Here is a 15,707-nt window from a genome sequence, read left to right as displayed (position 1 = left end):
AGAGAGAGAGAGAAAGAGAGAGAGAGAGAGAGAGAGAGAGAGGGGCTGAACTAGGCTTTAGTATCTGATAATACCCGGAGAGAGGGAGAGCGAGAGAGAGAGAGAGAGAGAGGCTGAACTAGGCTTTATAATGGGATACTCCCCGGAGAGAGAGAGAAAGAGAGGCTAATAATAATCAGTGGTTGCTGCCTTAATAAATAGAATTATATATAAATATGCAAACACATGTGTTTACACTTTTCAATTTTGCCTTCTTGCTCCCCTTCCGTTAAGTACCTTGAAAGCTTTGCAGCTGTAATAATCCATTTTTTATTTTGGGTCAGTTAAGCTGTGCAGAGCTTCATAGGCTCCTTCAGTCAAGTTGACATGCATTAGTGAAGCAGTTTGTTTTTTAATTAAAAGCGTTTTCATTACCAGGCTACGAGACGACTGAGACAGGTTTGGCTAAATTTGAACGCAATAACATGTTCTGACAAGCTGCGATTTTATTCAGTTTAGCTATGGTTGGTGCAACCGATTTAAAGTGATCTAAGATAGTCTTCTGTATCGTCCACACTTCCTCCCTGTCCAGTGTTGGGCAAGATTTTCTCACTTCCACTTTCTATTATTACTCTCTTTAGAAATGCTGATGTTTTTGTTTTTTTGCCATTCATTTTTATAAAGAATTATTCACCCACGTTAAAAAAAAAAAAAACACGGACACTTTGCAAAAGCGTTGTAGAAGAGCTTCAGAAAAGATTACAGATTCTTAACTTCCAGCAGCAAATGTCATCAAGTGAAAAAAAAGGAACAAATGTTGAGTTCAGGACTATGTTGATTCACTCTGGCATTTATTTTTAATTTCCTGATCTTTAAATTTTTTAAGACTTGAAGACATTTCAAAGCCCAAAATAATTTTGATATTGATATTTTAGACTTTACTAAGAGCGCACGGAAACATGGATTCTTTGGAATTCAACCTATAATATTGTTTTGTCAATTTGACAATTCAACTTAATTGGCTTTGAGAATTTTTACATGTGTAAACTTAACTCAAGTTAAGAGACGGTATTTTACATTATTGCATTTAAGATTTCTTACTTCTGTTAATTTACTTTAGGAGTAACTCAAAACTGTATTCATTTGGATTTATCAGTTCACAAATGTGCGTGGTTTCCCTCTTTTCCTGATTTCAACATGTCTTGTATAAAGTTTGATAGATAGATAGATAGATAGATAGATAGATAGATAGATACTTTATTCCTCCTGAGAGGAATTTTAGGCCTCCAGTAGCTTAGACAACCATTACACAACAAACACATATACACACATATATCTCACATACAAAACAATCACTCACAGAAATTTAAAGAGTTAACTATCTGTGATAGTTAAGAAGTGATTACAAAGCTCTGGTATGGACTGACCATGTGATGCAGTGCTAGGGTAGAGTGTGTGCACACCATCTATCTCCCCCATGAGGAATTCTAAGTAATAACAACAAAACTGTTGGTGCCGTCCACATGACTCAAGCCCCCAGGGAAATGGCTTGAATCTAACGGACATTCATTATTAACAAAAAGTTACGCACTGCAGCTTTGAAGAGACCAACTCCAACCTCCGAAAGCCCATTCTGAACAAAGCCTTTATGGATACACACTGATACCAATATCATGCAACAGATTTAATTATTTTTAGACAGTATTAAATGAAACTGCATGAGATGTGTAAAGGCATTCAAATCTTTTGTATTTTTCAAACTTTACAAATAGTGCAAATGTAACATAAAAACCACAAATAAAACACACATCAATCATTTAGACAGGATGTAACTAATTCACACAACAACCAGCAGTTATGGCAACATGAGAACTGCAAACTTTTCAACACAAAATAAAACCTCTCAGGCCAACATGTCTCTGTTACAGAACATCTCTTTTCAGTGCAAAAACAAGCGGCAAGTTTCCCTGGAAGATGTGGAAGCGCTAATTCACTTTAAGCAAGTGTTTGTATTGTGCTAACAAAGATTTGGCTTTATTATGAAGAAACATTCACATCTTCCCCTTTGATAGAAACAAATACATTTTGCATAATGTAAAAGTATTTCCAATTGCTTGAATAGAAAAAAAATAAAAGACTGGAGTCACCCTTAAACTTTATCAGAAACATTTTCCAAATCAGTGTCAAAATAAAAATCCCACATAGAACAATTATAGAAATATTCCTATGTCACTGTCATGAATAATCTGTTTTAGTGTACACATGAATGTTACTGTACTGTACGAACGTTTTATACACAGATGGAAGTAAAATGCTGCAATAATGAGGGTGATAAGCATTAGTTAAAACACATACATATCTGTGTGGCAGCTTCTCTAGTGGATATGTCTTGATAATAAATAGTAAATCCTTAAAAGAAAATGAATCCAATAAGTTATTTGAAGATATGTTCCATGGCTGCTTTCCTCATTGTGCATTCCATTTGCAACCTACATCCCATCATACAATATGATGTAAACATTTCAACATCTAAAAAACCAAAACCAGACTGCATTAGATCTCTCTTTTCCAAATAGCTACGTCAGCAACAAAAGTATCCAAACACAAGGGGAGGGCAAAACTAAAAACCCAGTACGAGTAGGAAACCATGGGGTAAAAACCTCTAAAACACTAAAACATGGGCACTTAAAACTTAAATCCTCCAGTAAGGCATCTGTGGTGACTAGTTGTATGTTTTCCTCTAGGGCTAGACCAATATTTATTGTTGTTGTACATACTAGGGCTGTACAACACATTGTTTTTTTAACGTCATCGCAAAATCAACTGGTGCAAAAAAAAAAACATTGCAAGAGTCTGCAACATATCAGACATGTTCTAGTTGAAAGAAAGTATTGATAGAAAACGGGCATTCGTCTTTTAGTGCTGCGTTTTATATTCAATTCAATGTTCAATTCGTCCATGACAGACAGCTGGAAATGATTCCCTTTCATTTGTTTTAAATTCACCTAGCAAGTTGTTGCATTGTTGAAGTAGAAATGCAGAACTGAGTACATTTTAATATCTGTTTATGTATCGCGGGTAACATCCTTATCACGATATTCTACAACATTATTGCATCTGGCATACTTTCCTCACATCGTGCAGCCCTAGTACACACTGTTGTACGTGATCATTAGCTTTAACCATGACCGAGGTCATTCCATAACCATAAGTCCTAGTTCATCCCATACCAACACCAATCCTTAAGCCTAACCACGCATACACTTAACCAAACCTTACCCAGGTCAGACAGCAGACACATGAACCCATGAACACATTGGTCATGTCACGGTTACAATAAAAACTGACAAAAGATGTCTTCCTGCTCTCCCCCTGCCATGGACACCATAGAGGAGGTGGGGGAGAGGAGGATGTTAGCGAGGCTTGCATCAATCATGGGCAACACCTCTCAACCCCTTCATGAGACTGTAAGTTCCCTGAGCGGCTCCTTCAGCAGCAGACTGCTGCACCATCAGTGCAAGATGAGCGCTACCCAAGGGCCTTCATCCCAGCAGCAGTCAGACTCTTTAATACATGCTAATGTAATGTGTTAAAGATGGTAATAGAACACTGCTAGCTGTTTCTCCAATATGAGTCATCCCTGGACAATATTCTGCAATGCGTGTATTTATTTATTTATTACTCTGTGTTACCTCCAACTGTGCAATATGTCATTTCTATTCATCCGCACATTACTCATCTGTACATCTGTGTTTAAGTACTGTCTTTTTATTTTATATTTTTTCTTTATGTACATATTTTTCTCCTATGTCTACTTAATGTGTATTTGTGTTATTCTGATGTGTGTAAAAGAAATTATTTTTGAGCTGCCGTAACACAGGAATTTACTCAGTGTGGGATTAATGAAGTCAATCTTATCTTCCCTGCTATGAGTAACAGTCAACAGGAAACACTAAATCCTAACCTTTATGTTAGTTATCAGCCGGTCCAATCCCAACATGTCAGTATCGCTGTGATACTGGTCAAACCTACTCTCCTTTTTAATGGCAGCTTATTCCGACACACACACTTTCAATCAAACACACTATTACATTCACGGGTCTGTAACAATAGAACCTAAAAACACAGAACAGAAACTGCAAAGTTAACCGTCCAAACTGCTCTCTCTGAGCCACCGATGCCTTCTGCTCCGTAGGTGCTGAACATCCTGTAAGGTTTGGTGGAACTTACACGATATACTGTATGCTTTCTACTTCAATTACATTGATCTTTGGTAATTCAATGGAGCCTAGCGCTACATTTTATGATGCTCAAAATAGGGGGAAAGCAAACCAAAACAAAAGTTGATTCAGAGCTTTAACATAGCGGAGCCTCACTAAGGTTTTGGGCCATCTGAGTCTCCATCGGAAATACCCAAATTGGTTCAGAACTACCCTCCTCGGGTCAGCTGTCCCCTTACTGCCGACTTCAAACCACACCAATCAGTCTGACAGAAAGTGACAAATGACCAAAAACGATTGTCCCATTCTTTGTTTTTGTTTTGTAATGACCCACTTTCTTTCACGTAGGTGACTCAGCATTTTTGGTGGCTGGAGGTGGACGGAATCACTGCATCACACACTTCTCTTTCTGCTGTACAGAATACTTCCTCCTGCGCTGCTCCAGGCCTCGCTCCAGACGCTCGTCCTCCTCCAGAGCTCTGAGGACAGGGACACAGGAGGAGAGTCACAGGCTGTCAACACAGGATGTCTTTCAGGTGTCCGTCCATCTCACACATACTGTCTGACGGAGCACTTATGGACTACAATGGATTCTTTCAGCCACAGTACTGCTTTGCCTGACTGAATTTTTATAATTTTATTTATTTTGTTGTTGTTGAATATTTGTTTTTGGGTGCTGCCTTGATGTTATCTATGTAATGTAATCTAATGTTGCTTTATTTTGTTTTAAAGATATATTTTGTCTTGGGCTTTCCTGCTTTGTTTCCTTGTTATTTTGTTTTATACTTAGATATGGTTGTGTTTATTTTATTTTCCAGTATGTGTCATGACATGTTTTAATATTGTCTGATTTAATGTTTTGGGCCCCACGAAGACTAGCTGGTCGTCTAGGCATCAGCTAATGGGGATCCTTATGATAAACTAAACTAAAACAAACCGCTGCATAAGGTTTATCATAAGTGCAATGTGTTTACATGTAGACAGATGCAACAGCTGTATCATGTCCCCACCCACAGCCGGAGAGACAGAAAAAGAAACTTGTGCATCCTTATTAAGTAAGTTAAGAACTTATGGCGACATCTTTATGTTACAACTGGTCACATGACAGTTAAGTTTAGCGGTCTTAACAGTTAAATTAGGGGGACAAAAGGTGGCAGGGTGTGGCAATGGTTTATGACTAGTGGTTTGGGTTAAACACCACCCCTCAAGTAGTACTGCTGGGACACAAACACTCGTTTCCTAGGTGAAAGTCTTGAGTTTCGCCCTTAACTTCTTCCAGGAATCCACGCCGCTCCAACGCTTAAAAGCCCTGTGTTTTTAAACCCACCCATCCACGCCAACCGCCGCCCTACGCGGATCCCGCCACTCTTGTAGAGCAGCAGTCAATGTGGTGCATTCAGCAATAAATACATAGAATATAAAACCAATTACAGTGCTTTACTTTGCTTGGCTTTTCTTTTCTTAAGAATGATCCATGAGAACAGCCTGAAAGACGTTATTAACCCTTCATACAGCCCAGTAAGAATGGCTCACCCTCTCTCTTTGGCATCGATGTTGTGGACCAGTTGGTCTCTCTGGTTGACCAGTGAAACCAGCTCCTGAAGAAGCAGCTGCTCCCTTTGTTTATGGGCCTGAGTCTTCTGCCACTCTGCAGCACAAAAACAGCAGAGTAGAACATAGGATAAGAGTGAGTGAGAGTGAGGAGAGTAACAACTTTCTGGAAAAGATACATTTAAAAGGATAGAGAGTACGACCGCAGTTCAGCTTATTACTGACATCATAATTATTTATTGGGATTATGTATCCATCCTGGGAGGACACTTTTTGTATTGCACTTACAACACCCATCTGATAACAAAAACTTAATTCACATTTACACTCCGACCTGTGCCCAATGTGGGGGAGGAGGTCCAAAGCAAAAAGGGGAACCATTTTTTTTTCCTAAAGTTTTATTATAATTCCATCTATAAGTAACAATGACAGAATGTATAACTATTTTGGTCATGGGTGAATACGCTTTCGGTAATAAGACATACGAGCAAAAATTCTATCAGATGATGGACCCTGGGACAAAATCTTAACCAAATGGGGGTCCAATCTATAACAGCTTAGGGTTCCTTCACGTGAAAAGGTTTTATAACCATTGTCTTAGTTAAAAACTCAGGCCCCTAGAAAACCTTCATAGGTAGGGTCCTAAAGATAAAGAAAAGGTTCCCATTGGGGCTTTAGACCTCTAGTGGTGCTAAGGATGAGTGGATCCCCTTTTCTTTATCTCGTGCATTTAAAAAGCCTCATATAACCCTGCACATAAACCAGTCCATATGCATATTAAACTGTGGGTGCATCAGACAGAGTTACGGCATGCACGGAGATGAGAGGGGTATGCTTGGACTTTTCTAACTCTGGGGGATATGGTGAATAAGCTAAAGTCCCAATAGGTCGGCGTGTTCCTTTAACAAAGCTAAGAAGCTCCGATCTCCATTCCCAGAAGGTTGCCTGTCACCCTGTTTGTTAAAGGAGAAGTTCTATGTGTGAACTTTGTCATCCAACAGAGTTGTAGGCACACACATTGTGTAAAGGAACTCCCACACAGACTTACAAGGAAAGTTTTTTTTTGTTTTAATTCTATGCAATGAGTCCGAAGGTCAAGACGTGTACAGGTCAACATTATGAGTATCGACCACAGTGTTTGGTGTCGCCCTGTTATGGACAATGTTCTGGAGTGGTATTAACTGATGTATGTTTAGCAATAAGAGCGTACCTTCAAGAGCCATCATGTCCCTCAGCTCTTTGTTTAAAAGCTCAAATTTTCTTTCCAAGTCTTGTTCCTCCAGCCTGTCAATCACAAGAGATGTATTACAACACAATGGCCCCCTGGTGTCTGGCTTTAGTACTGAATATGAACAATTTCTACAATTCAATTCAACAACTGCACAATTTCCTCTGTAATGATCAAAAGTTCCAGAACTGCAACTAAATGGACCTTGTGGTGAGAATGTTTTTTTCAATTGTGAATACTATACTGTCAATTCTACACTTCATGTTCATGTTTCCAGCAGTGTTTATCGTGGATGTCTTACAGCAGCTGCAGATGGTCCTGCCTCCTGATTAAAGCATTCTTCTTGTTGACCAGCGTAAACCATTCCTGAATCAACCGCTCCTCCTCCACTTTGTCACTGCCTGCGGCAGAAAATCACATTACTATGACTCCTCTGTAAGGTATAGTCCTGCTCTTTAGTTCCTAAATTGGGATAATGGAGATTCACGGTGAATTACAAATAAGATCAGAACTGCAAACACTAAAACCGAAGTTTATAATTAGTCTATACCACAGTTGTTTCAATGTGCGTATGTGCAGTATATCTGGGGCTGGATATTGTAATGATGGAAGATTGGCACATTACATGCATCATGTATCTTATCCTCTAGCTCAGAATGAGTAATTGGTGCCTTCAAATTACTAATGATTGCTTTAAATTTCTTCCTTAAATGTAATAATTGTACTGTCTTACCTCAAAATAGGACATTGTAACCCATACATTCCTTTATTTTCATTTATTTTGCACCCATCTGTATTCAGGTTAGCTTACCTGTTTCCAGTAGTTGTCTAAGTTTCCTCTCCACCACACCTGCTCGGTTATCAATATGATTTTGTTCTGCCTCCAGGGCTTCCATCTGACTCAGCACATACTGGTTGGGGTCCTGGGTAGATAATTAGCATTGGGTATTAATATTGTTACCTCCAGACAGTTAGGGACAGTTCCAGGTTTTCAACCCAACAATGAAACAAATGGTTACTGACCTGGCCTTCTGGTCTTCTCTCCTCAGCCACAGCCTCTGTTCTCTCTGTGAGAAAAACATTAATGAATAAAGCAGTGCTTGACTACTTTGTTTTCAACAATAACATTCCTAATCACCATGTCCAAATTAGGTCAACAATAGATATATATTTTACATTGCTGTATCATACTAATCTTATGCACTTTGTTTTATTGTAGTACTATACTATGTAATGTTGTTCTTATGTCACTACACTACTGCACCTTATACTATGCCTCATATCCTCCACAATACTAATGTTCAGTATTATACTATATTGTGTCAACATGTTACATTAACTTTTGCATTATAACCAACGTTTCCCAAACTTTTTCAGACCACTTACCCAATAAAACTCAGGGAGCACCTAATTATTAAAATATTCCCAAAAACAATAGGCCCCCTACTTTAACAGTATATTACAAATTGCAGCCAAATTAAGATGGCCAGATGGTTTTATTCCCTCATTGTCTCTGTTGCCATCCTAATGAGGAAGAATGGTGTTGCTTATGTTGAACACCAGGGAAGCCATCAATCCATCTAGTCAGTTGACAGTAATAATGTCAGGAAATACAGGGGGATAAAGCTGTATTCCCCTGTATTTCCTTCAAATGTCACGATGGTCATTTGTGACATAAATCGGAGGCATTATTAAAAAACAGTCTGCCTCCTTACTTAAGGTCAACACATAAATACTGTGTATTAGTTTATTCTAATTGTATTTACTTTTAGTACTTATCTGTATTTACATTATTGGTTCATTTGTAAGGATGCAACAACCAAATGTTCCCGCTGGGGATCAATAAAGGTGTGTGGCTATATTATATATATATGTATGTAACAGATGTTCTTCAGAAGTACTAACCAGTGTCTGACTTTCTCCGGGTAATTACACTGTCATCCTGCCCTGCAACAACCTGCAGACAAAAAAGTTGCACATATATCAAAGATAAGTAAAGAGAGAAAATGTAATGAAGAAATTTAAGGGATACATTTATAAGGAAATAAGGTACCATACCACCGATATGTCTCCTTCTTCTACTGACCCACTCCTCCGCTGTGACCTACGCTTCTTGACCAGATCAGCGTCTTTCACATGAGAGAAACCAGTCTTGGACAGAAAATGAGTCCTTGGTGGTGCCACTGGTAACTGAGCCCCACTTGACCCAGCAACCTGCAGCCATTTGGTTCTAGGAGGTGGAACAACATCCTTGGTTTTACTGTCCGACTCAGCTGTGCCTGTATTCCCATTACTTTCTAGACTTAAACCCTCCTCCTGAAGCCTCTGGGCGCAGTAACGAACAGTTTCCTGAGGGTCCTCTTGGCTCTCCCGGTCCCCTGCTACTGCATAGCTGGACTCGCTGCTATCCCTCTCTATGTGAAGCAGCCTGAGCTGCTGGCCCGTGAAATGGGTGCGGATCTGGTTCAGGTAGGTCATGACAATGAGGCGATCAGGGACTGCTAGCATGACCATGTCTGAAGGCTCCATCAGTCTGGAAATGCCAAGTTCGGCAAAGCCATCAAACGCCTGCAATTTGCAGAAAAATAGATCAGCTTAGAAATTATTAACCAACTCATGAAAAAAGTTACAGTTATGCTATGTTGGTAATTTAATCATACATAGACAATCACCTTTTTGTTGTTGTGCTTGATGTCATACGGGTCCAGCATTTCAAAATTACTACACAAAGAACAAGAAGACAAAATAAACAAATAATACAGTGTATGAATAAAGACAAATATATGCCTTTTTGGTCTGTAGACCATCTAGTTTAAACTGTTTCCTACATCTTTTCTGGTTGAAAGTGATGTAAGATGGCACAAAAAGCAAGGCCGTTCCTCCAGGAGGTGCTGAAGTTGGTTATCTTCACTCCCTTGTGACCCTGTGTGACTTCTTGACACCAGTCCAGTAGAGACTGACTGGATGTCACTAAGCTGGGACTGGGCGAAAAGCTCTGAAACACACACACAATGACAATATTGGGAGATGATTATAATAAAAATTATGTTTAATACAATTTAATAGATCTTCAACAGGGGGTCAAGGACCCCCAGGGTGTCGTCAAAGTCAATGCAGGGGGGCTTCCAAAGTATTGTTAATTTTTGTGTTATGTTGTATTATGAAGTTTTTCAAAAATTAAAAAAGTCTTAACATGAATCTGACATATTTTTAGCAAATATAACTCCCCACTGACGATATGCTTACTGGCCTATATGTATGTAGTCACTAGGGCCATCCACAGATACAGTTGATCCTAAGGAGTCACTGTGCTATATGTACAGTATGTTTAACATTAAAACATGATTTATTTTATTTTTTATTTATCACACCATCATTTATTAGGCTATTTTAATAGCTCAGTATAATGTGCAAAATAGGTATGTACTGTATATAAGGCTTTAAGCTGCCCTACATGGTACTGTAGGCCCAGTTTATTATGTAACTTAATTTTATACAATATATGCAGTAGGGGGTCCCTACTCTATCTTTCTCTCAGTTCAGGCTTAAAAAACATTGAAGACCACTGCACTACAGTACATAGAGTGAGTCAGAAATTATATCGGAATATATGACATACATATATACATTATCAATGGTATTAAGTTAAGGTAGTTATTGGAGTTGGTTGCTATTTCTGCTCTGTGCTGATGTTTTTTTAACTCGAGGTGTTTAGGGTGCTTCTGCACAAACGCAATGCACATACAGCGGGAAAACGCAAGGTGCCTTCATTACAAAACAATTACAAAAAGCCTCCCCAAGCTACTATAACGTGCTCCGTCCCAAAATATTTGACATAGAAAATAGCATTATTGCCAATTAACAGATCTAGTAGACACAGGGCGATGTTAGTATTGATTTGGAGTTGTGTTTCTGTCCACCTGATCAATGTAAGTCCAATATTAACTACACTTTCCACTTTCCTCACCAGCTAGACTCTAACTGTGTCTGACTGCTGTTTGGACAATTAGGCTGTTGATAACATAGTTTGCAGTTAAATGCAGCTTTAACATACTTCCAGAGAGACAGTCCCATCTGCAGATGTTTTATGAGGTGTTAATGGTTCATTGGCTTGGTGGAGCCCAGCAACTTGTGAATTATTTTTTTGCCTGGAAAGACAAACAAAAAAATAAAGCAAAATGAGAAATACATTTAACAACATCTCTGAAAACATTGTCATGAACATCAGAAGAAAGATTATTAATGATTCTGTATGCATGTTATGGTGTAGGTTATGATAATGAAAAAATACAAGGTCGTTAGAATTTCTATTGTGTAGAGAGTTAGTCATCTACGAGTTCACCCCCCACACCTTAATGTATACTGACTAATCTTACCTTTCATCCTCTAAACAACCAGCATCTACATCTACAGATACAAAGCCAAAGTCCAACTCTTCATCCCTCATTTCCTTCATTGAGTTTAATTCCATTGGTTCACTGTCTTTGTCATCCTCTACATGCAGCCAGTCATCCTGAGACGATGCAACAGGGGACCTAGCAACCTCTGCTTCCAGGACTTTTTCAATGTCAGCTTGCTCAGACACTACCTCTGCAGACTTCTCTGAGTCACCTGTGACAATAGGTTTTTCTGTAAAGGTCCAGCCTTTCATGATTTCTTCCAGCGCCTTCTCATTATCTTCTACAGAGTCTGCCTGAGGAAATTCCTCTTCTTCCATTGCTTCTAGCACTTCCTGTTCCAACTCTGACGCAACAACATCTTCTCCTTGGATAGTAACAAAACCTCCTTCAAAGATTACACTTGAATCCAGAGATGTTGAGTCTTCCTTAGTTTCCTTGCTCATGCCAGATGTAGCCTCTGGGTTTCTCTGAAATAATTCCATCTCTTGGGGGAATACATTTTCTACAGGTGGTGTGCTTTCTGAATAAGTGGCACTGAGACGTTTCTTGGACCGTGGCAATGGAAAAGGCAAGCTTGACTGTTCAATCTGTTGGACTGATTCATGACCAATGGTGTCAGTAACTGTGTCTGGCAGGCACGGAGACGAAATGATGTCATCTGGGAACAAACCACTAAGACGCTTCTTTGCTCTTGGTTTTGGTACAGGCAAGCTTGAAACTCCTGGTGTCTGCTCTGAAATATGCCCATCCTCTACTTGAACACTGCTGTCAATAGTCAATATGTTTCTCCTCAATTTTACAGGTACCACCTCTTCTGTAGATGCAGAAGGTTGATTACCCAGAGAAAGAGGGGGGGAGTCTTTGCTGTGTTGCTTCTTTGGCAATTCTTTAGTTGTTGGGGAAATAGATGAACCACCTTGCCTCGATTCCTGTGCCTCTTCTCCATGGGTAGCCTTAGATGGGGTCTCTATAGCTGTAACATCTTCTGGGAACGAGCCACTAAGACGTTTCTTCATACGGGGCTTTGGCATATGAAAAATTGTTTGTTTGTCTTTCTTTGCTTCTGCTATCTCTGATGCTTGCTCTGATTTCTTAGAAGATGTAATGTTGATTGTATCAACAGATGTGTCACCAACTATACTAAGCTGCTTTATTTCTTCCACACCAGTGCTGACAATCTGGACTGCTTTTACACATTCCCTGTCAATGTCAATGTTGTCAAATTTGCTTGACGACAATTTGTTGCCACGTTGTGGAAGACGTATCTTCTTAATGATTGAGAGAGAAGCAGTTTGCTCAACAGTAAACATTTTTGATTTTGGCTTTAGGGTAATGCTCTCAATTCCCTTTTTTTTCGAGGTTCGAATTAAGTGAGAAGAGGCCTGGACAGATGTATCAGTGTCTTTCTTGAGGTATTTTGGTGTACAAGAGGTTTGCTCAGTGTCTTTTGAGCAGACCAGTTCTGCGTCTGCCTGTCGAGAAGCACTTCGCACATCTGTTTCCTGAGAGTGTTGTTTGGTTGTTTGGTCTTTTCTTCCAATAGGCTGTGAAGGGATAATTTCAGTAGTTGTTTGACCGGGTATATCAAGGCTCTGTAAAGGTTCCAGAGCACCTGAGACATCAGAGCTTCTCTCGCAAGGCTGAGGAGGAACAGGATCTGTAATTTTTAAAGGAGAACTGACTTTCAAATCTTGTTGGCCATTAGTTTTTGTAACAGATGTATGTTTGGTGTTGCTGTCTTTTCTCCTCAGAGGCTTGCAAGGGGCAGTTTTCTGTGGAGTTTCAGGTGGCAAACAGCCATCTCTTCTTTTCACACGAGGAGGCGCAACAACATCAATGGATATTTGCACAACTTCACTTGTTTGTCTATGGTCACCTGTGCATGGTGTTACATGATCACTAACACTTTCTTGGGCATGATCATTCTGAGGTACACCAAGAGGAACACTACTGTCTTGTTTTATGCCAGAAGATGGGGCAGTGGCAGGTTGTATCTCACCAGTAGAATCTTTTTTAACACACTGGACTGAAACAACTTCAGGGAGGGGCTTGACTGACAAACCATCAGATTTTTGTTTGTAGTCTGGACTTAAACTATCCTTCCTTCTGAGAGGTCGTGATGGAACAGTTTCTTTTTCATTATCACACCCTTTCTGTTGAGGTTCTGGAACTTTTCTCCTGGGCTTTCTACCTCGCTGAGGGACAGTAATATCTGCTTGTGGGTCTGAGGGTTTGTCCATGAGTATCTCTCCATGTACATTGGCATCTGGCAGTGATTCATTTGTGGTAGGCTCCACGGTAGCGGCAGAAATGTCTCCTATGTTTGTTTGTTGGTGGCTTAAGGAAAAGAAAGGACAAGCTTCAGAATTTGCCGTTCTTTATTCTGTCATATAGTTGTACCATGCACCCCATCTCCAACCAATTAATCTGCTCAACCAAAAAAAGACAGCAAACAAATCTTATGGCACATTGTAAAACAAAAGTCAATCACTTATTTTTGCTCTCCTTGTCTACATGAACTGTCATTAAAACACAGAGCGTCCAACAAAAACCTTTATTTAACCAGGTTTAGATTAAAAATCTCTTGTTCAAGAGTGTCCTGGCCAAGACAGGCAGCAGCACAATTAACACGGTTGCAGACATTAAACAAACAAATCAAATCAAGACATAAAGACAAAGTTGCCTTAAGTTTACAACACCATATATAATGTTATTAAAAGCAACATTACCATTCCACATCACAATTTAAATCTTTACAGCCATTACAAAATAACTGACCATCACAATTTTCTGAGTAGTAAGCACTCAGAACAAGAAATATGTTATTGCCAAAAATGCAGAACATGTACACTATCACACCGTGCAACCAAACACTTAACAGGGTTCTTGTCCACCCGCACTCACCCATTATCAAGCTGTAAAGAAGTTGACACAGTTCTACCCTCATCCTGTTCCGTCAAAGTCTGGTGCCTTGTTAATAAACTTTCAATGTATACTGATGTTTGAACAGGATCCTGCCCTGTGAGTGGCCTCTCCTTTGTGAGCCATTGATCAAGAGAAGCCTTTTGTTCCGTTACTTGTTCACTATCTTCCTTTGATATTTCAGTGATATCTGCCTCTGTCAGCGGTGGCCATTTCTTCATGCTTGCACAAACCAAAAGCCCATCATCCCTTTTGGTAGTTGGTGATGGAGACGCTGATGGATCACCTAACAAGTCCCACGTGTAATGCTCAGCATTTAATGGAAATTCAATGTTATGCTTGGTTTGAATTTCATCAAACTGTCCCTCTATCTTCTGTATGGTAGTAGCGTTATCTGCTAAATGTGTTGTAAACTTATCTGAAGGGGTCAGTGTCTGGTCTTTCAGATCCATAGAAAAGGCAGCCTTGGGTTGGTGCTCCACCTCAGCTAAAGTAGAGCTAGACGGCCCCAACATGGATGCTACTGTTTCATAACTGTGAGACATGGATAACGTAGTGAGTGAGTGTAACCTGGAACCATGCAAAAACAATGGTTTCAATAACATGAAGCTAACTATAGAGTCAGTATTGGAGAAAGTAAAAAGAATCCATGCAAATGCAGTCCAGTTTTTACTTTACCCCAAACTTTAAAATGTCAAAATATATATTTTAAAACAAAATGAGCTTGATGTATGATAAAGCGGATCATGAAATATCTCCATTCAGGGTTAAAAATAATCAACGCACCCTATGTTGCATGCTTCAAACTATTAGTTTCAGACCAGTCTTACACTTACCCTTTATGGAAAACACCCACAATAGCATGTACTAATCCTGATGCATCTTCCTCTTTTGCAGACAAAGAGGATTTTGCCTTTTTTTCTTTAATTGTTCCCTCTGCCTCCAAAACTTCCCAACCCAAGACTCTTACTGGCTCTGATGTGTCCAATGGTTTCTGGCCCGTTAGAGCTTTCTCCGCTACTATCTTCTCTATATGTGATTTGCTGAGGACCCAGAAACAAAGCAGTTTAAGGCATGATCCACATAACTCAGGCAGCAACACAATGACAAATGTAATGAAATACAGCCTTCACAGAGATGCTGAAATGTACCATTCACTGTATTAAGTTACTAACTTGTTAATCAAGTTATTTAAACTACTGTTTATTGATCCAAACAGTCTGAGTTAGGCAACTGACCCGTTTCACAACAAACAATGCAAGAACACCAGGCTCTTCTACTTACCCGTTATCTACACAACAGTCTATGTTTTGCTTTGCACTGCCTTTGAATTTCTCCTCTGTCATACAAGAAAACATAGTAAAATACATGTAAAGAAACAAGACAAAGAAAGGGGAATGTGAACTC

General features: G+C 39.5%; 1 protein-coding gene and 1 long non-coding RNA gene across 13 annotated transcripts in view; one reads left to right on the top strand and one right to left on the bottom strand.

Moving 5' to 3' along the window:
- The window catches only part of LOC117934915, a 15,063-nt gene extending 10,281 nt beyond the window's left edge, over nt 1-4,782 (top strand). The window contains exon 3 of the long non-coding RNA XR_004654617.1: nt 4,771-4,782. This is a non-coding gene — a long non-coding RNA (uncharacterized LOC117934915). The remainder of the gene's footprint in view (nt 1-4,770) is intronic.
- The window catches only part of ehbp1l1a (EH domain binding protein 1-like 1a), a 46,172-nt gene continuing 32,174 nt past the window's right edge, over nt 1,710-15,707 (bottom strand). For 6 of the 12 annotated variants that reach the window (XM_034856664.1, XM_034856667.1, XM_034856662.1 and 3 more), the window contains 15 exons: nt 15,585-15,639; nt 15,137-15,343; nt 14,283-14,870; nt 11,355-13,715; nt 11,033-11,126; nt 9,807-9,973; nt 9,651-9,699; nt 9,037-9,546; nt 8,884-8,935; nt 8,002-8,045; nt 7,790-7,901; nt 7,280-7,379; nt 6,961-7,034; nt 5,733-5,847; nt 1,710-4,678 (listed from right to left, as the gene is read on the bottom strand). In XM_034856664.1, coding sequence (XP_034712555.1) covers nt 4,585-4,678; nt 5,733-5,847; nt 6,961-7,034; nt 7,280-7,379; nt 7,790-7,901; nt 8,002-8,045; nt 8,884-8,935; nt 9,037-9,546; nt 9,651-9,699; nt 9,807-9,973; nt 11,033-11,126; nt 11,355-13,715; nt 14,283-14,870; nt 15,137-15,343; nt 15,585-15,639 — 4,622 coding nt within the window. In that variant the 3' untranslated portion in view covers nt 1,710-4,584. The remainder of the gene's footprint in view (nt 4,679-5,732; nt 5,848-6,960; nt 7,035-7,279; nt 7,380-7,789; nt 7,902-8,001; nt 8,046-8,883; nt 8,936-9,036; nt 9,547-9,650; nt 9,700-9,806; nt 9,974-11,032; nt 11,127-11,354; nt 13,716-14,282; nt 14,871-15,136; nt 15,344-15,584; nt 15,640-15,707) is intronic. The other 6 variants (XM_034856673.1, XM_034856672.1, XM_034856663.1 and 3 more) reach the window with 5 other exon arrangements.

This window comes from Etheostoma cragini, chromosome 19 (assembly GCF_013103735.1).
Source record: "Etheostoma cragini isolate CJK2018 chromosome 19, CSU_Ecrag_1.0, whole genome shotgun sequence".
NCBI classification, from domain to species: Eukaryota; Metazoa; Chordata; class Actinopteri; order Perciformes; family Percidae; genus Etheostoma; species Etheostoma cragini.
This window is presented reverse-complemented; position numbering and strand designations above follow the sequence as displayed.